General features: G+C 32.2%; 3 protein-coding genes across 3 annotated transcripts in view; all 3 read left to right on the forward strand.

Moving 5' to 3' along the window:
- The first annotated feature begins 1,811 nt into the window (after positions 1–1,811).
- LOC123678117 (tetraspanin-6-like) lies at positions 1,812–8,420 on the forward strand. The gene is made up of 5 exons (XM_045614928.1): positions 1,812–2,148; positions 2,399–2,587; positions 5,571–5,744; positions 5,859–5,981; positions 8,150–8,420. Exons 1-5 carry the CDS (start codon positions 2,071–2,073, stop codon positions 8,303–8,305), a joined length of 720 nt encoding a protein of 239 aa, XP_045470884.1. The 5' UTR covers positions 1,812–2,070; the 3' UTR covers positions 8,306–8,420.
- A 508-nt stretch (positions 8,421–8,928) lies between these two features.
- LOC123678116 (BTB/POZ domain-containing protein 6-B-like) lies at positions 8,929–13,948 on the forward strand. The gene is made up of 7 exons (XM_045614927.1): positions 8,929–9,414; positions 9,684–9,888; positions 9,945–10,110; positions 10,429–10,670; positions 10,744–10,950; positions 12,992–13,180; positions 13,409–13,948. The coding sequence occupies exons 1-7, from the start codon at positions 9,146–9,148 to the stop codon at positions 13,628–13,630; spliced, it is 1,500 nt and encodes a 499-aa protein (XP_045470883.1). The 5' UTR covers positions 8,929–9,145; the 3' UTR covers positions 13,631–13,948.
- Positions 13,949–15,466: 1,518 nt separating this feature from the next.
- Positions 15,467–23,731, forward strand: part of LOC123677546 — a 102,876-nt gene continuing 94,611 nt past the window's right edge. The window contains exons 1-2 of the mRNA XM_045614125.1: positions 15,467–15,690; positions 23,226–23,369. The gene's annotated coding sequence lies outside the window, so the exon portion shown is untranslated. The remainder of the gene's footprint in view (positions 15,691–23,225; positions 23,370–23,731) is intronic.

Consider the following 23,731-nt stretch of genomic DNA (forward strand, 5'->3'; position numbering starts at 1 on the left):
AGCTTGAAAACCAAGCCAAGCTATGAATCCCAAAGGACAACTTGCCGAGAATAAGGTCCATGTTCGTGCTTCAGCTGGTATCCCACATATTAAAAAAAAAAAATTATGAGGACCAAAAAATATCTTGAATTCCTTCTCTGAAAGCTCTCATTAATTATGGAGCGAATACGACAAACAGCACTGCAAGGCACAAAGAAAAGGATATTACAAATGAAATGTAACCGAATATGTAATGTTGTCGTGAGAAAATTAATTTTCGTTTCGTTACAAAAATAGCTTTGTACATAGCGTATTATGTTGTAGATAACCACGATCAATAGAATTGTTACATACATCCAATTCAGCGCGCAGATACAATTACTTCATCAGTGGCGCCTTCAACTAGAGGTTCCGAAAGAAGAAAAATACGCAAAAGTACGAAAGGCAATATCAGTCTGAATGAGAAATTACGCTCAAACTCTGCATGAATATAGAGAACAGTTGGACCAAAATATTTTTGGCAATCCCTTCAAACGACTTTTATTGTCTCAACATTATGAGCAATTTAGAAACTGTAAAGTAAAGGTACCTAAGCTCTAAGCTTAGAGACTGACAAGCAAATAAACTTTAATAAATGAAGATATTTCATTTGTTTTCAAATTATAGCGTAATTAAAATGTTTTAAAAAGTTTACCGCTTCTTATCACAAATGCTGTAGGTACCCATTGTTTGTTCCGTTTTGTTGTCTGATATGTGTTATTGTCAGTGTGTTTGACGCGTTCATTTTAGAGTTTGTTCAATTGAAGTCTTATAAAATGCCACACATCTATTCAATTTTATAGCGTATTCGACTGGCAGCACCAGTGCGAATAGATTCGAATTTTTGTAGAGCTAAATGACATATTTAGCTCGAATTAATTCGAACTGGTGCAATCAGTCGAATACGCTATGAGAATATGCAAATATGGTTTTTGTTTACGCAATATTTTGAAAAGAAGTGAGAATCATTAATTATAACAATAATAAATGATTATTCCCAGTAAAATGAATACAAATCAAAAGTAATTCAGTTTACTCTCATGTAATAGGAATAAACCGATGATACCCATGAAGTAAGACTTGTTATGGGAGTATCTATCGATTCCATCAACCATTCCAGAAAAGAAAGATCGCAAACATTAAGTTCTGTAAAAAAGAAAAAAAAATTATCTTTACCAATGAATAAATGGAAATGGACCAATCAAACAACGACGTAGGGATTCAATTTAGCGTATTCATAAGTTGCATGATTTCAGCTCTATTTACATCAAGAAGCCAAGCCCTCAGCTTTTTCTTGAACGAAGAATAGTTCCTTACATCTTTTATAAACTGCGGAATCCGACAGAACAATCTAGGAGCGAACAATATAAGAACATATGGGTTTTTAAAATTATTTTTACGTGTATAATATACACCTGGGGTTTGGGACTCACCTTGTGTTGTAATCTGTAATAATATTATAATAATTCACAAGTTGTTCTCAGACTATTACAACACCAAGTATATACAGAGAGTAGAGTATAAATCAATATTAAGGTTTTTACAATTCATATACCTACTTAGACTATAATATAGTCGATTCATAAAAAAAGTCGAAATAGTATAATGATGATTTCGCCAAATGATTTCGGACATATTTTTATATTGATTGTTTGTCATATTTGGATATTGAGAATCACACTTATTAAAATACATAATCGATTTGACAAGAAACTGTGGAGAAAAAACGAATCAAATCAATTGATCCAAGAGTTAATCCAACGAAGAGACGCCACTGCTTCAATCGAATATTACCTATGTGCAAAACAGTCCAGCATTTCAAATATCAACAGTTGGTTGTGCAAATATGGGAATCCTTAAAATCTAGTGTTATATGGATAATCAAGTGATCGAAACATTAAGAAACATAGTGATACCGCCAAAATAAAAACTCAACTCTTCATATATAAATTTCTATCATAGTTGGTAAGTTATATTTCCAACATATGGTAAAATCAACTTTTTTCAATTTTAATTTTTCTGGATTTTTGAAGGCATTATTCTAAGCTCACTATGATACTTCGTTACGAGACCATTGCAGCTTTGGCTTGCATGAAGAGCTTCCTTATGGTGTTCAACTTTGTGTTTTGGGTAAGAGAAATTGTAGTGAAAAATTGTTTCTTGATGATTATTATACAAAACCGTAACTTTTCTTTGACGAATTAAAAATACCTACAAAGTACATATAAAATTCTTACTCTTTAGTAAATAGGCATGACTCAAAGCAGATCACATATTGTGTGGATTGCTCTAGCTCTAAATTCATTCACTTGAGAGAAATTCCGTATTCTAGGAATGCTATGATTTAACGATTTACATTCAATATTGTACTAATTTTCAGCTATCTGGGATCATCATTCTGATAGTTGGTATATGGATGGAAGTTGATCTTCACAAATATACAGAATTAAGTACTCAATACTCTAATGTTATTCCTTATGTTTTGATTGCAATTGGTGGCACTATTTTCCTTATTGGTTCGTTTGCCTGCTGTTGTACTTTAAAGGGACATCCAGTTCTCCTGTATATTGTAAGTTTCCCTCCAATTTCTTTATTTATATACGTCATGTTAGAAAATCAATGATATCCGAAGAAACTAGAAGTACCTACTATGATTATATTGTTTACCAAATTTTGTTTTTCTACTGCTCGGCAATGCTTGACCTATAAAACAAAAGCAACAATAAAAGAACATCAAATGATAGAGAAGAAATAGCAACAAAAAAGTTTTTAAAAGTTAAAAAAAATTATTTCGAAGTAAACAAAAAATGTTTGCATGAAATTTATTATTAGTGGATAAATAAATGAAACATTAATCAGAAGATCCAAAAACGCCGATGAACAAATAATAAGTCCAGTTCCAAAGTTGTTGTAAAAGCGTTGCAAATTCAATTTTCAGTTTATTATTAGAAAATAATTAGATTTTTAGTTAGATTGAAAAATTTGTGAAAGCCAAGTATTAAGATAAAACTTTTTCATTGGGTAAAATCCAATAGATATATGATGAAAATTAAGAATATTAATCAAAACAGCTCATTATCTGAAATAAATACACTCACCGGTAAAAAAACTCGGCCACCTAAAATTTGTTTGAAGTTCGTTGTCCAAGAACTTTAGTAATTTTTCATCGATTTCAATTGTTTCTACGCCAAATTGAAGATGAATTCTTTGATATCAAAACAAACTCCAGAAAAAGCTGTCCAGAAATGTTGATAGCTTATTTATACAGGGTGAAAAAAACATTTATTTCTAGTCCAATTTCTTAACGTCCTGTGGAACAATTCAAATTTGTATAGTTTACGCTCAGTTTATTACAAAGACTATCCTTTTCACCGTCTTTCAGGTTTATTTCATCTTGATATCTATATTTTTTTTAAGATATAAGTATTCAAATAAAAGATTGGAATTGTTTTAGGGAAAAAAATTAATTGGTAATGTTTTAACAGAAATTGGATATAAAAAGGAAAACATAATTGGCATTTTCAATATTTCGTATGCCCACCTCTAGTGGAAATAACTGCACGCAATCGCCGAGACATCGAATTGATAAGACGAATAATATGCGATCTTGAGGAATTGCGTCATATTCAGATTCCAACGCAAAACGCAGGTCGTCAAGTGTTTCGGGTAGTAGATATAGGACGAGGTCGAATGTTACTTTGAATTTCATCCCAGAGATGTTCAATCGGATTCAGATCCGGGCTATATGCAGGCCATTCTAATTGTTGAATATCAACTAGTTAAGAATATTGGCTAAATGCTGTCTTGCATTGTAATGCATTAAAATGAAGTCATCTCCAACAAATGAAGCATAGGGAACTACAGCTTCCTAAAAACGTCTTGTATGTAACGTTGAGCATTTAGAGCTCCATTTTCAATAAATAATAATTCGGTACGTGCTGCTCTTGATATACCGACCTGTTCCTTAATAAAGCTTGGCGTCATAATGAAATTCCAGGCTTTTATTTGAATACGTGTCTCTACAAAAGAAATCAAGATATCAAGGCGAAAACTGAAGAAACTGAAAGAAGGCTATATAAAAACTGAAAGATGGCGAAAAGGATAGTCAAATTTCCCGAACTGTTCCACAGGGTGTTAAGAAATTGTAATACAAATAGATTTTTTTTTCACCCTATAAAGGGTGTTTCAAATTAAGTCGGCACCATTGCTAACTCCGTTATTATTGATGTCGGTTAAATGGGCAAACTAGTAGCATTTTTAGTGGTCTTCTCGATGCCGAAAACAAAAAAAAAATTGACAGTCGCGTTGTCATAATATTTCATAAAATGATATTTTTTCAATGGAACACCCTATATTTTTCATGCATTTTGATCCGTAATAACATTCTCAACAACAAAGCTCATTTGACTTTTTTTCGTAAAGGTGAAAATAAGATAGTCGTATCAATAGGAAACATTTATAACAAACTGATTCGATAAAGCACTATAAAATATCGAGTAAATCGTCAAAAACACTGCCTTCTTGTTGAACACATATTTGGGCCCTTCTATAATCATATTAACACTATTCATTCACAAAATGAATGCGGCTAGCGGAATGGCTTTAAGATTGAAATTATCGTTTTGTCTATTAATATCTATTAATATCAATTGAGTGGTGCTACATGATGATCACGGGTTTCACAAGTTCACAACCCAGCGCACTTTTTTCTTTTTACTGTCTTATTATTAACAAACTATTGTCATTCGCATAAGTACAAAAAATGGTTGTTTGGAGAATCATGAGGTTTATTCGCCAAAACAAATACATTTTTTGTACTAGTGAAAGAAATAAATATTTCAAAATAAGTCGCTCATTTTCCACTTCGGGAAGAAATGTGATATGAGCTTTGTTGTTGAGAATGTTATAACGAATCGAAATGCATGAAAAAATATAGGGTGTTCCATTGAAAAAAATATCATTTTATGAAAGATTTTGACAACGCGACTGTCAATTTTTTTTTTGTTTTCGGCATCGAGAAGACCACTAAAAATGCTACTAGTTTGCCCATTTAACCGACATCGTAGCATCAATAATAACGGAGTTAGCAATGGTGCCGACTTAATTTGAAACACCCTATATAAATAAACTATCAACATTTTGGGAAAAATTTTCTGGAGTTTGTTTTAATACCAAAAAATTTATCTTCAATTTGGCGTAGACGCAATTGATATCGATAAAAATTACAAAAGTTCTTGGACAATGAACTTTTAGGTACCCGAGTTTTTTGCCGGTGATGAATTAAGCGAAAAACAAATAGCAAAGGAGAAAATAAGTAGGAAGAAATAAATTTCAATTTAAATTTTTAAAACAAAATCGTATTCGCAAAAAAAAATCAATTCACATTCGGATGAAAGTAGGTCCTTCACGAATGAAACATAACATAAGTATAAATAAACTGATGAACAAATATGATAAGTTTAATTTCAAACTAGTTTTGAATCGTTTTGTAGAGATCTGTAGGTACTAATTGATGGTAGATATATCTTAATAATTCTTTATTTCCCTTTTAGTATAGTGGGATCCTAACCATTGTTTTCATTCTCGAATTGGGCTGTTGTGTTTCAATTTATATTTACCGCATGAAGCTCATGGAAGGTTTCGATGAAGGGATAACTAATGTAATGAACAATTATCACAACAAAAATTCACATATCGCTTCGGACTTTGACTATATACAGCATACGGTAAGCTTCCAATAAATATACACTTGATCACTTTTTTAAAATTACCCCAACTATAAAAGTTGAAATAAATTTTCCTATCTTGAAACTTGAAAGTAATTTAACCTTTTTTTTCAGTTGCACTGTTGTGGAAATCATAATGCAAGTGATTGGTTAAACGTGAATCCTCCGATAATTCCAGAGTCATGTTGTATCGAAGAAAATTGTAATACTGATGATGAAACTCAAATTTTTGAAAAGGTAATGTTTCATCTGAGTCTAGTAGGTATATTAATAAGTTGGGAATGTTTTAGAAATAGTACTTACTGAAATACGGTAGATCGTATATGGTAGATTTCCGAATTTGTTATTGTTTCGGTCATTTCTTGATGCAAATTAATCTAATTATGGTTAAAAGTAAAACACTTTATTTCCAAGAATGTTTATTTAACAGTATTGTTTCGTCAACTCAGTAGGTACCGTACCGGTTGACTTAATTTCTTATCAAATTAATATTTTCGAAAAGGAAGTTTTGTTACTTTCAATCACTAGGTATTTCCGTTTGATTTTTTCTTCTATTTGATTGATTGGCGAGGAAAACATCCTCATAGTCATTAGCCAACATTATTAACTCATTTATAAGAAGACGACGAAAATAAAATAATAAAAAAAATATATATAAATGTAGGCTTGGTTAATCGATCGTCTAGAGGTATGATTTGATTACCTGGCCTTTCGTCTTTTTCTCCGTGACTTTGTTGAATTTGTAATAATTAAACTATTTTGAATTATTTACATCTATTTACAAAGCCACACTTATACAGTATAAACTCAGTATTGAGAAGATCCTAATTACGTCTTAATTACAAGTTTCTCACTACGGTACTGAATTTCGTCTTCAACTCGTTTGTTGATTACTCGAAACGTCTTCGTTTATCACGTCTTCGTCGTACTTCAAGTTTTCGGTCGTCTCGTTTCTAACTCGTTCGCGACTCGTCTTAATCTAGTCCGCGAACCGTCTTTTCGTCTTACGTCTTAAGTTGACCGACCGAACTTGACTCGTCTTCGACTTAACTTGAACTTTACCCGTCTTCGGCTCTCTGCCGATTGGAACTTACCCTGTCTCGAATATCGACCTCCCTTCTTTCGGCTTGACCACACCCTTAGGGAAAGTAACATCCCCTAGTCCAATAAGAATTTTGCCGTACCACCCACAAAGATCTTCGTGGATTCCTGGAAATTGAATATTCTCGAAGGACTAGAACCTGATACACAGATGTTACACATCTGGTACAACCGTGTTGTCTTCGAACTTTCCCAACCCCACAGTAAATCTCTTCAAGGTTTACAACTCCATGACATATCTTCGACACCTAGAAGAATAACACATCCTTTTTACATTATATGTACAATAACAATTCGTTCCCTGTAAATTCATTGAAACTGTCATGCCCTCGACACTAGAAGAAACTAATAGGTCTCCAAGCATCCGGTTGACCATCGCAATTATTTACAGGGAACAATAACTGGATCCTACATAAATAATAATAAATAATTATCATGGCAAAAGGAAGAAATGGGATACAGAAGAGCTGAAAGCCTCGTAATAGCGACTAATAAACTGATATCCTTCTTCTTCTTCTTCTTCTCTTCTTCAAAACAGCCTGTCTGCATCCACTCCTGGACATAGGCCTCCCCTTAAATTCTCCAATTTCCTTTATCTTGAGCCTACTGGTGCCAACATCGCCCGACCTTTGATTTAATGTCATCTAACCAGCGTTTTGGTGGTCTTCCTACTCTTCGTTTATGTTCTCGTGGTCTTCAATATACAGTGCATCCCATTTTAGGTGAGACAGTCAGGTTTCTCGCTTGTTATTTAAGATAGAGCCTTGCGGTTTTCACGTTTCTCTCCTACTTTTTTTGTGAAACTCAAGTTGGTCTAATCAGATTTTGCATAACTGTTTCAGTTCAAGAGAACAGGGCGATTTTGGAAATTGTTACTTTTCGGACCCCTCCTTTAGGTATCTCCGAAGTTATTAGAAATAATGCTGAGCTAAAAACTACGTCTGAATCAGAATTCTGCGTAGAATCCAGTGGCGTACTCAACTTTTTTTTTGGGGTATGGATTTGAAGATTCAACACAAACCTCTTTTTTTAATGGAACACCCTGTATATCATTACTTCGTTGAATTCGTTATTTTTTTCCTTCAAAATGATGTATGATACTATGTAGGTAGGATAAGAGGAGAGAGGAGAGCCTTTTTGAGAATGATCGTAAAACATGAGAATAAGACTTGAAGAATTGATTATGATTCTGTGTAACCAAACAATTGTTATTTATGTATATAAATAAAATTTCAAATTATTTTGTAGAATCCAAATATTATTAAATTTTTTGAATTAAACATTAAAAGTTTATATTGTTTCAGGGATGTTATGAAAGGGTTGAAATATTCTTGAACGCCAACATCAGATCTATAGCTATAATAGCCACGATTGTAGCTTTGTTTCCACTAATGGGATTGATTTTGTCATACTGCCTTGCTCGTTTATTGAATAAACACAAATATGAGCAGATGGCCTGAGAAGGATTTTTTTTTCAATATCTTTAATTAGATTTCCGTATTTAAAATAATCCAAATATTTATAAGAATTATCTAAAACATGTATCAAGAAATACTGCAATTAAATATATACCTAATAATATTATATTCTTTTTATTGCGCACTTGTTCCAGGATAATAGAGGAAAATCATTCAGCTTATGAAAACATTCTTTGCTCAAATGAAATGTCTGTGAATTTTGAGCCGAAATTGGGCTCACAACTTTGTTGAAGCTACTTCCCATTGAAGCTAAATAATCACTGACCAGACTCTTCAACTATTTGTTATGTATCGGGTGTCCCAAATTCGTTGTCTATTGAGGGAATCTGGGGATCTCAGAAACCCCTGAAGCTGAAAAGAATGAATAGCACATTTTCGGGCTCGATTTTTGAGGGAATTAATTTGGTAAAAAACCGCAATCTTTTGAATTCAACTGTTTTCAATCTATAAGAGAAAATTGGAAAATGGCGTGAAATGAAAAGTTCCAGTTTCACACGGTAAATGATGTTAGCCAGAATCCGGAACGAATAACCAACAAAAGAAGAAGAAATTATTTGACCTTGGATATTATTCTATGTACTTTGACTATTTTGACAATGTATTGTTTTTATGGTTGAATAATAAATATTGGAGGTTTTGTGTATTATAAAAATAAACTTTTCTTTTAAGAATTTAAAGACTATATATTTCTGTCAACTAATGTACCAGAGTTGAGCTGAATCAATTATGTCGATATAATAGTACAGGGAAGTCGTTAGTTAGTTTTTCGTAATCGTTGAAGTTTACACAAGAAGCATTAATTACAATTTAAAAAATATCAAGATGAGTGTTCCTCCTCCTCCTGCCTGTGACTGGCAAACTACTAAAAGACAAATCAAAGAAAGGGGCCAACATCTTCTGGATACAGGAATGTGGAGTGATTGTAGGTTTATTGTAGGCACGGAGCCCAACCAGCAAGTTTTAGAGGGGCATAAATTATTCTTAGCTATGTCAAGTCCAGTTTTTGAAGCTATGTTTTATGGTGGCATGGCGGAGAAAGATCCTATTGCAATTCTTGATGTGCAACCAGATGCGTTTCGAGCACTCTTGGAGTAAGCAATATAATTTCATGTGTTCAAACAACAGAAATTATTTTCCCTCTCCTTTATGATAATACTTCAAAATACTCTCCCAAAAATTATTTTCCAAGTATATGGACATTCAGAAATAGTTTATTACCCTGCCCATTTATTGAGAAAATTATGCTATTATATTGGTATATGCTTTTATTAATGTTTTCCATATCAAACTAGTTCACTTTATAGAGAAATAAAGTATACGACATTAATCAATTTTTAATAACGTGTTTTCTGTTATTTAGGTACATATACACAGACACTATCAACCTCACATCCTTTGACCAAGCATGTGAGCTTTGTTATGGGGCGAAGAAATATATGTTGCCTCACTTAGTTGAAGAATGCACAAAATATTTATGGTCTGATTTATACCCCAAAAATGCTTGTAGAGCTCACGAATTCGCAAAACTTTTTGAGGAACCAATTCTCATGGAAAAATGTTTGAATGTGAGTGTACACTTGTAAAATAGCAGCTGTTGAATTTAATTTATGGATTATTGCAGATTATTTGCAACCAAACTCAAGAAGTATTATCAGAAAGTAGTTTTGAAGAGGCTGAACTGAATACAATTATCACCATATTTGAGCAAGAAGAGCTAAATATTAAATCTGAATTAGAATTATTTTCTGCTTTACAGAGATATGTTGCAAGACATAATTTAACCGCAGGTAAACAAAAATAGATTTAGTGGGGACTCATTTATGGCAACTGTTAAGGCTGGTTTATACAATATTAACTAGAATTATGTGTGATAATAATAAGGATTGAAATTGGTAAAAGGAAGAAAAAATTTTGAAACATTCTGAAAAATGTTATGATGAAATTCTGATCTTTTGAGCAATTATCCGGTTGTTTTTTCGGCAATGAAAAACTGAGCAGAGTAGAAGCAGAATAATTTTGAACTTGGTTGATTTTTTAAAATGACAATGAATATTGTAGTCTTTGCTTTCATGTATGACTCTAATATTCTAATATACATATTACAGAAACTTCAAGCAATCATCAGACTTATCGGGACGCTTTAATGAAAATTCGATTTTTGACATTAACACCTCAACAGTTTGCAGAAGGTCCGGCAATTTCACACCTATTGACCCAAGCAGAAAAATTCTCAATACTGATGAATATTTGTTCTCCAAGTGCTGCAAATCCAATGCCTGAAGGATTTTCAACCTCAACCTATCCTAGAAAGAGAAAACCATTAAATTTAAGACATACTCTGTTTATGGTAGGCAAAATACGAAGTTTTTCCTTCATAAGATAGAATATGATAAAAAAAAATTAATGAAACCTTTTTTAAGGCTGGACCATCGAATATGGAGATGGATACGTCAAGAACTTCAATGATCACATTTCCTTCCTCAAACATTGAAAGTGGAAATGAATCTTCAAAAAGATTTTACTGTTCCCGGCCTCTGCTGAGTATCACTGAGTGCATGAATAATACTGTTCTTGATTGTGCACTCACGTTTCGTTGCGACAAAAACATTGGTATTTATGGAATAGAAGTAAGCTTATTCATCCAAATATAATTTCAAATAATTGATTTAGGATTATATTTATACTATACAGGGTGTCTGGTGACCAGTGGGACAAAGCTCACATGAAGATAGAGGACATGTGTGTGAGTTGGGAAATTATACAGGGTGGCCATTTGAAAACGAAACAGACGAAATAAAGTTTTTCGATAGAAATGCTCGGACAGGTCGATTTCTGTTTCGAGGGGGACAACTTAAGATGTAGGTTACGGACGCATAGCGCTTCAACCCTTGCTACTACAACCCTCACCCCCAAATTTTGAATAGGGAAGATGGGGTGAGTGATACCTCATTTGAAAGGTATTTTTATACTGATTTCAGCACAGCAATTGTTTTTTCATTTTATGCATTAGTTCTCGAAATATTCTCAACTAAGTATTTGAAAATGACGTGGTGTTTTCATGGCACTTGTAGTGTTCGACATTTTGAGCTTCAAAACAACCATGACTGTGGCTTCCTTCCTAACTAACTAACGCATGAATATTTCGAGAACTAAAGCATAAAATGAAAAAACAATTACTGTGCTGAAATCAGTATAAAAATACCTTTAAATTGAGGTATCACTCACCCCATCTTCCCTATTCAAAAATTGGGGGTGGGGGTTGTAGCAGCAAGGGTTGAAGCGCTATGCGTCCGTAACCTACATCTTAAGTTGTCCCCCTCGAAACAGAAATCGACCTGTCCGAGCATTTCTATCGAAAAACTTTATTTCGTCTGTAATCTCGTCTGTTTCGTTTTCAAATGGCCACCCTGTATATAAAGTGATATACTCTCATTTTTGAGGTACAGGATACTTTCAACATTTTGAGGAATTATGGGCGGTTCTAATTTTCGAAAAGTGATATTAGGGTGTTTAATTTGAAAAAATATTTCCAGAATTCCAGCTCCTTATTCAGCAATTTCATTTTTTCATAAAGCAATAAAATATTACATACTGTATTATTGTTGAAAGATATTATAATACAAATATCGAAATAACAGAAAACATGCTTCTATATCCATTAAAACTCCTCCGAATTTTCGAAAACACCTTTTGAACAGAACACGAGAGTCATGAAATAACTTTAATTATCATTTCCAACTTACACAGATGTCCTCTTTGAGATAGCCTTTTTTGAGCGCTTGTCTCTGAATTGATCAGTCGCTTTGCCACAATGTCTGTAATTTTTTAATTTTGAGCCTAGAATGGTCTCAAACAATGAGTATTGACTCACTGATAATCAATCCGTTCACTAATTTGATTCTGTTTATCGGTCTGATTGTACATACAATAACTTTCGAACGGAAAGACATAGAAATTCTAAAGGGTAGGTCGATTTTCCATGCCTCGGTTCTTAAATGGCGAGAATCCGAATAGGGGTTCCGTAAATATACCACTTCAAAAGTTTTTTTTTTTAAACCTGCAGATTCAATCAATTCCCGAACGAGTTGAGGTTTCAATCTCCCTACTAAATTTCAAAATGATCTCATCTTTGAAACTAAATAAAATTGAGAAAGAATATACTATGGTCTCTTTTTCTATGCAACATGAATTGAATTAAGGAATATCTGTATTTGTTCCTCCTAAAAGTAAGGTCATTGACTACAAATTCAAATATGTATAATATTTGTTCCTATAATTGATGACAAGATCATCTATTCTCATTTGTTTATATATACAATTCCTTCTTACACCTCATCATTAAAAATTATATCTGAATGTGAAGAATGAAAAGAATGTGCTATCGATCTATTCTCATTTTTTATTTTTTTCATTATCTTCTTCATTGGTTTTTTCTTTCTGCTCCAAGCATATTTCAAATGTTTTCATTATCTCTCTTTGAATTTACTATAATCCATTTTCCAAAAAAGTAAATTAAAATTGTACAAATGTTAATTTATAATAATTTTTCCTTGAAACTCTGAGTTTCCTTCTTTTTGAATGCTTGTTTGCTCAAGATTGAAAAAAAAGTATGAGATAACCTCAATTTTTTTAGTTTAGATTTTAGTTATTTATTCGTATTTCTTCAAGGTTCCTGCACAAATGGGAAGGAAAGATGATGAAAGAATGCAGCAAAACACCTATGCAGAGTTGCTTTATGCCCACCTTTTAGATGCCGATGGCAGCAGACTAACATATACTCACTTTACAAGTAGAGTAGAATACGGCTCAATTATTGAAATATTCTTCAACAGACCTATTTATATCCAAAAAAATAAGGTAGGAAAATTCTCATACCAACTTTTATCAAATAAAATAGTTTGTGCAAAGAGCGATCTGCTTGATGACAATATTCAACTGTATCGTCTGATTCCAAACTGGTCTGGACCACTGGCTCAAACAGACCTGATAAGGAAATAGATTTTGTATAGTCATTCCTTTCATAAAATATACTTAATCTGTGGTCATATTTCCTTATTTTATAATAAAAAAATATTATATTTTCAGATTTATAAAGTTGGTGTTGTTCTCAACAAAACTGGAGTGTACCCAATTGGTACATATCCCTCCACATCAGTTTCTAACGGAGTTCTGTTTTCATTTTCCCAAGGGTTTTCTGGTGAAAACGCAAGAGATGGATTGATTCGTTCCATTATATTTTCCATGTCGAACCCAAACAATGCATCGAACTTCACTCCAACATACCAAAAAATGTCGAATATATTATAAAATTGTAATATTAGAAACAATATTATCTCAATGAAATTCTAAACTGATGCTTCTGTTTCATTATAATATAGTTTTGAAGTCCATGAATGTAGATTTTGTTTAAAAATTCATTCGATTTTTTTTTGTAATCAAAACAGAAATATTTTGTTCTGTGAATGTTTCAAGTGTCTTTACATGCAAGGTTTGTTGACAATTTGTAAATGAAAGATTTTATGTTTTATATAATAAGAAACACTTTTGCAGTGTTTTAAATTAAATTGTGTTTGTGATGTTGCTAAGAATGTGTAATTTATTCTACAAATATATTTCTCAAACTTATTTTTTGTGCAGTTCTTTTCAACATAAGAGTCTTTCTGGATTAATTTAAATGGTTAATCTGCTCTGAAGAAAGTTTTTCCATAAATAAATAATAACGGCATCCTATCATATTACATACACTTTGGCAAAATTAGAGGAACGGACCTAATCTCAACGAAGTTTATTTTTTTCTTGCCAATCTTAGCAATTATTAGAACGCATGCGGAGTGAATGAATAGTTGACAGACGAGAATGTTCGCAAACCCTCAGAATTTTGAACATTTCCTCTTTTTAGTATTTGTGTTATCTTAATTTTAGAAGAAATTGTACCACTTCATATAGTATTCTAGTTGGGCGAGAAATTAAAGTTAATCATCGCAAAGCTCTCACAGTTAATGTCAGTTGATATATTGAACCAAAAGTGTACATGAATTCTATGAAAAAGTTTATTATATTGTTGAATTCATTTATCATTTTCCAACTATTCTTCAATATAATCATTTGAAGTGCTGTAATTTATCTCAAAATTAAGATATCACAATTACTAAGGAAAGAAATCTTCAGAAGAGATGAGGCAACATCTAAGTATAAACATTCTCGTCTGTCAATTTTATTCAAACCACAGGTGTTCTGAATAAAAGCTTACTTTTAATTTTTTTTCGTTCATTCCTATATAAAACAAAACACAAAGTGATTAAGGGCGACATCTGAACAGTTATGTTCTCGAGGAATCAAGCTAAAATGCAAAAATATAATTGCTAAAATCAACCTAAAGTTTCAAGATAAAAAGAAATACAAACTTCATTGAATTTTTGTCCTTTCCCCTGGTTTTGCCAGTATGTATATTTGAAAATTGAATTTATTCTATTCTCTAACAAACGTATACAAATTTTCCTAGATAAAAAAGCATGCATGAGGTATTTTCATCTGGTATATAAATTTCAGTACTAATTCTGTATTCGGTCCATTTAATGGACTTTATTTTGTATTAACCATATTTTCTTTCAAGTCAATTCCAATAAATAATAATTCACCATAGTACAGGAGGAATACATTCAAGTTGATTATCAGTTTGCCAAATGGTAAATGAGTAGCAAATAAGAATTCATATATATTCTGAATATCCTCTTTAAATTATTCTATTCTATTAACAATATCCATATAAAAAAAATTTTCAATATTTGAAACGGAAAATATAAATATTGAAATTTTAATTTTTAAGGTTAGTTACGGACTACGGACTGTCAGATAATTTTACGGACTGTCAGATAATTTTACGGACTCCTCACTAGCGCCATCTACATCTTGCAGATATATCTTTATTTGAATTCGCGGAGTATCACGTACTTTTCATCATTTTGCAATGCAATTTTGCACATTAGATAGTACGGATATCCAATGTTAAATTTTGTATAATTTTTTTTTCGAAAAATTTTTCTTTATGAAAGATCTTATTCTCATTGATAACATCGGAGTTCGTAAGTCCGTAATTCCGTACCTTGAGCGAACTCCTAGACTGATTTTCCCATTTTGTTACAGTAAGAAGAGTAAGCCCGACGAAAAAGGTTACGCGAGTTTTTAAAATTTCAAAATTGCAAGTTTTGATTTCTTCAATGAAACTTCAAAATAGTTTTGTATATGTCTTTCATCTGGGAATGATGTTGAAATAAAAAATCGTTATTTTTTGCACACATGTAATACTTACGTAGTATATTTTTTGAGTTTTTACGTATTCTTTTTTTGTTTTTTTCGGTGGAAAATCGGTAAGTCCAATTTTTGGTGATTCCATCAAATAAATTCAGAAAGACTTATTCAAATTTAGTACCAATTCGAATTCATTCGAATTTTTGACTTTATTTCTAAGCTCTTCAAGCTTCGTTTCCAAATAAATTATGACTTAATACCTAATGAAAGATGTGAATGATGGAGATGTGGATATACAATATTTTTGCCACATTTCAATTTTTTCAGTAAATCTTGACCTATTTTCATTTTCAAAGATAGCAAAGTTATTTGTGAGCGTACGTTATTTCCATTTGTTTGTTTGAGCTTTGGACCTCGGCATAGATAAACTGACAAGACTGGTTTGGCTTGTTTCGAATCTAAATCGAAACATCAATTATAAAAGCGTTCTTCCTATATTCAAATCGTTTCTGATAGTATAAAATTAATAACATAAAGTAAATGCACTTTCTAAGCCCTATAAATTAATTCTATGATTCAGAAAATACGATTATAAACATGAAGCTTAACAAATCTTTCCCCTCACTAAACAAAAATTAAGTGACAAAAAGAAAGATTTAATCTTAATGGGGTTTTTTATGCCTTCTACCTAGACTGCCGATAACTTTTGAGTGTTTCATCATAAACACAATAGATACCTATATAGACTTCCTTTTGTTATGAATGTTTATATTGTTTATAGATTTTCTCAATCTCAGAATGAAAAACGCAAAATAACAAAAAGATGTTACAACTCATAGATTAACTGGATAAAGTAGAACTATCCCTTATGTCATTTTTCACACAACACGTGTAAGTTGGCTGTAATCTTGTTTGAGCGCTCGTCCCTGAATAGATCGCTCTATCATTTTGTAACATTTCCGAATTTTGAGTTGAAAATGGTCTCAAACGATATAAAGTTCCACTACTGGATGATGTATTTGTGAATTGGAGGTACAAAAGAAAATTACTGATTCCTCGTGTCATTTTAAGAAATAAACTCTTTGTTTCCGAAATACAGAATCCTAAGCTTTGATTTTTTCAAGTTTCTTTCATAGCACATTCCCTTCCCAAGATATTTAACTTAAATAAGGAATAGTTATTCCAATTCAAAGTTTTCATCATGTGATACCTATGCTAATTTTTGAAACAAACAAAATTTTTCAAACAATTCTCTAGTAAACCTCAGGAAAATCCAAATTATTATAAAGATCCAGTTAGAAAGCTGATGTGGTGAATAAATTAATTATAAGTGTTGGTACTCATTTCGTTAATAAGTAGCGGGTTTTAAAAAAGATTCAATAAACTAATATAATCATCACAAAAAAGTAGGACTATAAGAAACACCCTGTATCTCGAAAACAAAGTGTTTGCGGGCCCATGTTTATGGGACTTTGTTTTCGGAAGGAATTTCTCATTTTCCTTTGTACCTACCTCCGATTCAGGAATACCCTGTATGTCCTCAAATTGGATTATGCCCAGCTGTCCGTAAGCATGATAACTCTTGAAGGGACTTGAAATTTTCAGAGTAGGTAAGTTTGGACATCGCGAATGCCGCGGTCAAATTTGTTAATAGGCAAAATCCTGCACCTAGGGGTTCCGTAAATATGGCCGTTCGAATTTTTGATCTCCTGATACGATCGAATGGAAATTTTCTATTTAGGTATAGAAGAAGAATTTTAAGACTCAGCCGAAATTAAAAGATTATCGGAAATACCCAATATTTCCGTGACAATTGAAATAATAGTCCGGGTTCAGATTTTTACGATTGATGCGAATTTTTTGTTGATAACGTCTTCAGAACCATAAATAATTACAGTGGAATATCGAGGTCAGGAGCTTTTGAACGCTCGTTCATTCATGAGTCAATTACACCCTTGGAAACCATGCGAGTACAAAAAATTCTGTTGACTACAAGGGTTCAATTGGCGTATTAATTAACGAACATTCAAAAGTTTCTGATTTCACGTCAGAGGTTTCTTTATTTTTTTCATCACTATTTTCCTGAAAAGATGGGTGTTTTTTAGAGCTATAGAACTTTAAATTGCAATAAAACAACGATGGATTATTCGATTGACAAGAATTTTATTTATCCGCAAGATAATCTTGTGGCATTACATTTTAAATATGATTTCTGGCATATGACCGCCACGGCTGGTTCGGATGTAATCCTATCTGGACGTCCAATTTTCGATTACTTTTTCCAACATTTGTGGCCGTATATCGGCAATAACACGGCGAATGTTGTCTTCCAAATGGTCAAGGGTTTGTGGCTTATCCGCATAGACCTAATGACTTTACATAGCCCCACAGAAAGTAGTCTAGCGGTGTTAAATCAGAAGATCTTGGAGGCCAATTCACAGGTCCAAAACGTGAAATTAGGCGGTCACCAAACGTGTCTTTCAATAAATCGATTGTGGCACGAGCTGTGTGACATGTTTCGCCGTCTTGTTGGAACCACAAGTCCCGGACATCATGGTTGTTCAATTCAGGAATGAAAAGGTTAGTAATCATGGCTCTATACCGATCACCATTGACTGTAACGTTCTGGCCATAATTGTTTTTGAAGAAATACGGACCAATGATTCCACCAGCACATAAAGCGCACCAAACAGTCAGTTTTTCTGGATGTAAAGGTGTTTCGACATACACTTGAGGATTAGCTTCACTCCAATTGCGGCAGTTTTGTTTGTTGACGTAGCCATTCAACCAGAAGTGCGCTTCATCGCATAAACAAAATAAAATGGACGTAGTGCGCGATACGTATTCCGCACAGAACCATTATAACCAGAATAAATCACTTGACATCTTGAACAGTAATGCCAACTTAAAGTTATATACCTCGAAAAAAAACACCCGTTAGATAAAAGTAAGATTTTGAGTGTAACTGTCAAATAATTAGATCCTTACCTATTCATATTTTGAAGTTTTCGCCTATGTATTCAAAATAGGTAGGTAGATACCAAGATACCGTACGTATCTATCTATCGTAATCTTTTCATGGTGAAACTGTCAATAGAATGTAATTCTTCACAGAAATTCGCTGTTATTGAACTGGATCGATTTTAAGATTTTGTTATTATTTTTGTGAAAGAGATATCAATAAAGGCTGTTTTAAAAAAGCAGTATTCCTTATAACTTCGCGCAAAATTCCAAATTTTGATTAGATTTAGAAGCGCTTGAAAATACGTTTTTATAATAGAATATGATGTAATATACTAAAGTTACCTATATCTTTTCTTTAAAATAAAAAAGCAAATAGGTAATAATTTTATTCAACCCTGAACTTAAGCTTGACTACATATAAGTATCTGGCAAGATTATCTTGCTGAATATTCAGTCAGAATTGATTTATGATTTATATGGCAACTTACAGGTAAAAATCTAGTCAATGACGCAGGCTTTCGTTTTGTAAATGACATTATATTCAAAGTGTTTCCTGTTTAGGTTTAGAATTTAAAAATTACCACACTATACTATTAAAAAAAAGGCTTTTTTTAAAGACTCTTAATTTGTATTGAATTCCAATTAGTATATTCATTTGCAATTCAGACGAATTATGATTTCTTATTAAAAATCGAAAACCTATGATTAGGATTGGCTGAAGTTAAAAAATCACCAATCAGAAGAAAGATGTGCAACTTTTTCTAGCATAGCGCCATTTTTAATCGTTCGAAAACTGGTTTCACCACTCAATTTCGAGAATTTAACAGTAGTCAGTATGGAATAAAATAATTCTTATATTTTTGCTAGGATTTGAATCGAGAATGTCTAATCTAGTAACTTCCCTGCACCCTTTATCATACATAAGATAAAAAAGAAAGATAGTCCATGCATTATTAAATAGAGAGGTTTGCGATGTAGATAGATAAAAGCGAGACTCAAAATTGGCTGAATTAAAGCCATACCTACTTATTATTAATGGCGTTGTCACATTCTAAAGTGGTGAACAATATTTAATTTGAAATATTGGAAATTATTATTTATTTTTCTTCGGAATCTACTAGCACTCTAATACATGGAGATAAAGCAACAACGTATTTTATTAAGTATTTTCAAAGTTTCAATAGTCATACCTCTATTTGTGCATATGCTATCTGTGAGTACCAATGTTTTACAATATCTACTTATTTCTTCAAAAGTTTTCATGGAGGAATTACTTATATACCTATTGATTAATGAGGATATACACAGGGTCGTAGCTAAGAGCTTTTCTGGAGGGGGAAACCCAATTTTGGCGACCCTCATTAAAAAAAAATTGGGAAATATTGAAAAACACAAAATGAAACTTTTTTCCATAAACGTTTGTCCTAACTGAATTTCAGCGCATTCAAGTTTAAAGATTTTTTTAGATTTTTTTCTTCATAGCTCTTTCAGTTTTTGAGAAATTAAGATCAAATATGGAATATAGTTTTTTAGGGTTTATATCATATTTTTTAGGGGTCGAGAGCTTTTTTGCCCCATAAACTTTTTTATAGAACGCCGCTGGTGGATTCCATCATATGAATTGAATTCTATATTTCATTCATGCATTTATTTGCCTCCTGTAATTTTTATTACGCATCTGCGATCGTTATCGAGAAAATAGTTAAATAATTTGTAATTCGTTACATTTAATTGAAAATTTTTAACTAAAGGTAGGAACATATTATCACAATGAAAACAAAAACTCTACGTATTCGGTTTGTGATCTAAATATAGGTATAAGTTTCCATAAACATCAACTAAAAGTATGAATCTCCTTGTCGGAACTTTGGATTCCATTACTTACTGCATTAACATTTTACTCATAAAGGTAGGTCAGTATATGTTTACTATATTATGCTGATTAGTTTGAAGTGGATGACGTGAAATTTTTCTATTATCTATATTCCCTGTTTAATTTTCGATGTGTGTTGCATGATCTCAAAACTAATTGAAATCTTATTATTTATTATTAGTTTTTCCTAGAGTTTAAACAATCAATGTAATATTTGAATAAACTCTATTCTATTCTATTCTATTCTATTATTATGAGTAAGTGAACTTCTTCAAAAGAAGGAAAATTGATGCAGGCCAATCTCCAACTCTTTCGCGTTTGAATACGTATAGCCTTCATAGAGAGTTGCCTATTTCCGAAGATGAAATATTGATGAATTTGCAAAAAGACCTAGATTTTGTTATGAAGGGTGAGTCTTTGGACTTGTACATATATTTTAACCGATAATTCTTGAGGTAGAAGGAAAGACTTCCTTTCATTACCATTTTTTCCAATTCGGCTCGCTTGAAAAGATACAGGCTGTTGAAAATCCATAAAAATGTAATCTTCAGTTATATCTCGCAAATGGAATGGTATCGAAGGAAATTATTTTCGGAATATAATTCTTTTCATTTTGTGATGAAGATTTTTCGAATATAAAATCCCATCAGTCCTGCCTACTTCAGATTGCGTGCTATACGGAGTGAGAAAAAAGTCGAATCGGAAAACATAGTTGAGGAAAAAAAGGAATTTTAGGTTGAAATATATTCACAAGTCGAAGACTTGTCCTGTGTGTAAATATATCGGAAAAACTAATATTTTTTCGTTTATTTTTCTCATTTTTTCTGTTTTTCCGATTCGTTTGGTAAGCCCTTGGTTTCAGACTGCATGGCTTTGCTTACAAAGTTCACCTGAAATAATATAACATACAAAGCTACCATTGTATTTATGTACCCAAATTGCTCCATATTTTTAATGAGCAACAATATACAGGGTTAGAACGATTTAGAGGGGCACTACAAGGATATCGAAAACCGTTAGAGATACAGGGTGGCTTGAATTACAAGAAAGTTGCGTTATTTAGGGATAAATGTAAACAAATCCATAATATCTCCAATGGTTCCCGAGATATATCGAAAAAACTGTATAACTGTATAACTCATTTGTTTTTGGAGATAACTTCATGAAATTCGGTTTGTAGCCATTATCCAATATAGAGATTCTAATGGAGTCATCAGAAATTTTCTGTTTTCCATTGTTTCAGAGACGCGATATAGTCAATATTTTTTCAAATGGACGTTACTTATATCAAACAGGATTAAGGTTTTTACAAAGGGATGGTTTCACTTTCACATAACAATTGAACGAAGTTACAACCTATTTGACCATTCTGGCACCAGCCTATACTATTTAAACAAAAATATTAAAAGGAAGTTTTCTTTTTCCTTTTAATTAATAATTTTGTCATTGTTGAAATAATTATATTTCTCACGTAATAATTTAATATTCATATTCTTCGGATAACAAAAGCGCGAGGATCTGCCACTGCGTGTAACCTTACTACAACATTAAACTGAACTAAGTACCCACCTATACTATATCAAATTTAGCCATATACCTACTTCTGTACAGCATTAAACTGAACCACCAAGTTTATCGTATCAAGGTATAACCCACAATAGAAAATTGTAATAAATTGCCCCAAATAAAAAAAAATATGAAAATTGTGAAAAAGGGCTATGATTATAGCCCATAAAAAATGCTTCTACTACTATGCCAAAGAATAAGGTACTGGTACATAGTCGATGAAACACAAAAAACGTAATATTCGTCGAAATTCCTCACCATCTGGAATAATTCACTCATCCTAATAAGTGACCTAATCATCGAAACTTTCTTAAACGCTTATTAATTATTATTGTAGAGCCCCTAAGAAGATGTCGAATAGAAAGAACAATTCTTCCCTTTTTCTTATTTTTCTTTTTTCGAAGCAGACCTTCAATATTGTTATTGATGTTATCCATCCTTTTTCAATCTATAGATCGTTAAAACACATCAAAATTATTTTGGTTTTCTATTGGATGAAAAACCCCTCAGAAGCCATTTCAGCAGATAATGGAGTTCATACGTAGTCTGGAACTGGAGTGAGCTGTAGATGGTGCAGTGTTGACAGATCTGGGGGGACAAAATAAAAAATAAAAATATCCGAATGAAAATTACAAAATTTATATCTCCAGAACTATTGGTAATAGGTTAGGATGGAAAACGATATTTGCCAAATGACGGTCATATGCAGCCCCATAACATTTTCCATGACCAATTCGCACATTTCTGGCTGAATGTCCTCGATAAGTACAAGAATTCTGTCTTATAGCCCATAAGGTGCACGACTACCCGAAAGTGCTTTATTTTTGCTGTAACATTGTCATTATTTTGTAGTGAATTTTAACAATTTCAACGCGTTGTTAAAGCATGTGTCGATCCAATTTCAGTAATGGCATAAATTTTATCTACTTGTCAAATGTCAAAAGATGACAGTTTCAAAAATTATAGCTGGTCCACATAGCGGGCTATTCAAAATGAAACCTCTTAAAGAAAAACCCTCTATATGGATAAAATAAAAACTATACATTTTGCCCAAGTTTTAACTGAAAATGGAAAATGAATTGAAAATTACTTTTGAATTATTACGGATTAATGATTAGCTAAGATTTCTAATATTGACGGATTTCAGTTAAGGGATTTGAGTGATCTCTTGATGTTTTGCGGTTTTGAGAGCGAAAGAAAGAAATATTTATTTATTTGAATATTTTTTTCTATTTCATGTTTATATTGCAGTGCATTCTGAAAGATGAATATGATTCCATTGGATGTAAGGGATGGCAACAACTCGAAGGATAAGGACCAGAAAATGTTATGAAATACACGACTTATTAAAGAGAAAATTCAATGTCATTCGTTAACCTATTGATATTATTCAAGGTAAGATCAATTCAGCCATAAATAGTATCATTTAAATGTTTAATAAAATATAATTTGAATTGTTCCAAAATTCAAACTTAATTCTTAAGTAGATTAAACAATACAATGGCGAAATATTAACATTTGAAAGACAATCATGGCAGCCCATCTGACGAAGTTGCATATTTGCCACTAATTTTATTCAATTTATTCAGTGAACAATACCGATAAGTAAATACATATAGGTACTCCACATATTTAAGAAATAATATAGAATATAAAAAAGTACCTACTGAAAATGAATACTTTCGAATGACAATTTTACCTATTTCTCATTTTTTTTGAGCGCTTGTCTTTAAGCGTTTGCCCCATTTCGTCACAAT

Source organism: Harmonia axyridis, chromosome 4, assembly GCF_914767665.1.
Source record: "Harmonia axyridis chromosome 4, icHarAxyr1.1, whole genome shotgun sequence".
Taxonomy (NCBI): domain Eukaryota; kingdom Metazoa; phylum Arthropoda; class Insecta; order Coleoptera; family Coccinellidae; genus Harmonia; species Harmonia axyridis.

What these genes read in the sequence shown, in the direction of transcription:
- LOC123678117 (XM_045614928.1), top strand. Translation starts at nt 2,071, where the DNA reads ATGATACTTCGTTACGAGACCATTGCAGCTTTGGCTTGCATGAAGAGC. An exon ending in TGTTCAACTTTGTGTTTTGG is followed by an intron (nt 2,149 to 2,398) that starts GTAAGAGAAATT and finishes ACTAATTTTCAG; the next exon opens with CTATCTGGGATCATCATTCT. An exon ending in ATCCAGTTCTCCTGTATATT is followed by an intron (nt 2,588 to 5,570) that starts GTAAGTTTCCCT and finishes TTTCCCTTTTAG; the next exon opens with TATAGTGGGATCCTAACCAT.
- LOC123678116 (XM_045614927.1), top strand. Translation starts at nt 9,146, where the DNA reads ATGAGTGTTCCTCCTCCTCCTGCCTGTGACTGGCAAACTACTAAAAGA. An exon ending in GCGTTTCGAGCACTCTTGGA is followed by an intron (nt 9,415 to 9,683) that starts GTAAGCAATATA and finishes TCTGTTATTTAG; the next exon opens with GTACATATACACAGACACTA. An exon ending in AAGACATAATTTAACCGCAG is followed by an intron (nt 10,111 to 10,428) that starts GTAAACAAAAAT and finishes TACATATTACAG; the next exon opens with AAACTTCAAGCAATCATCAG.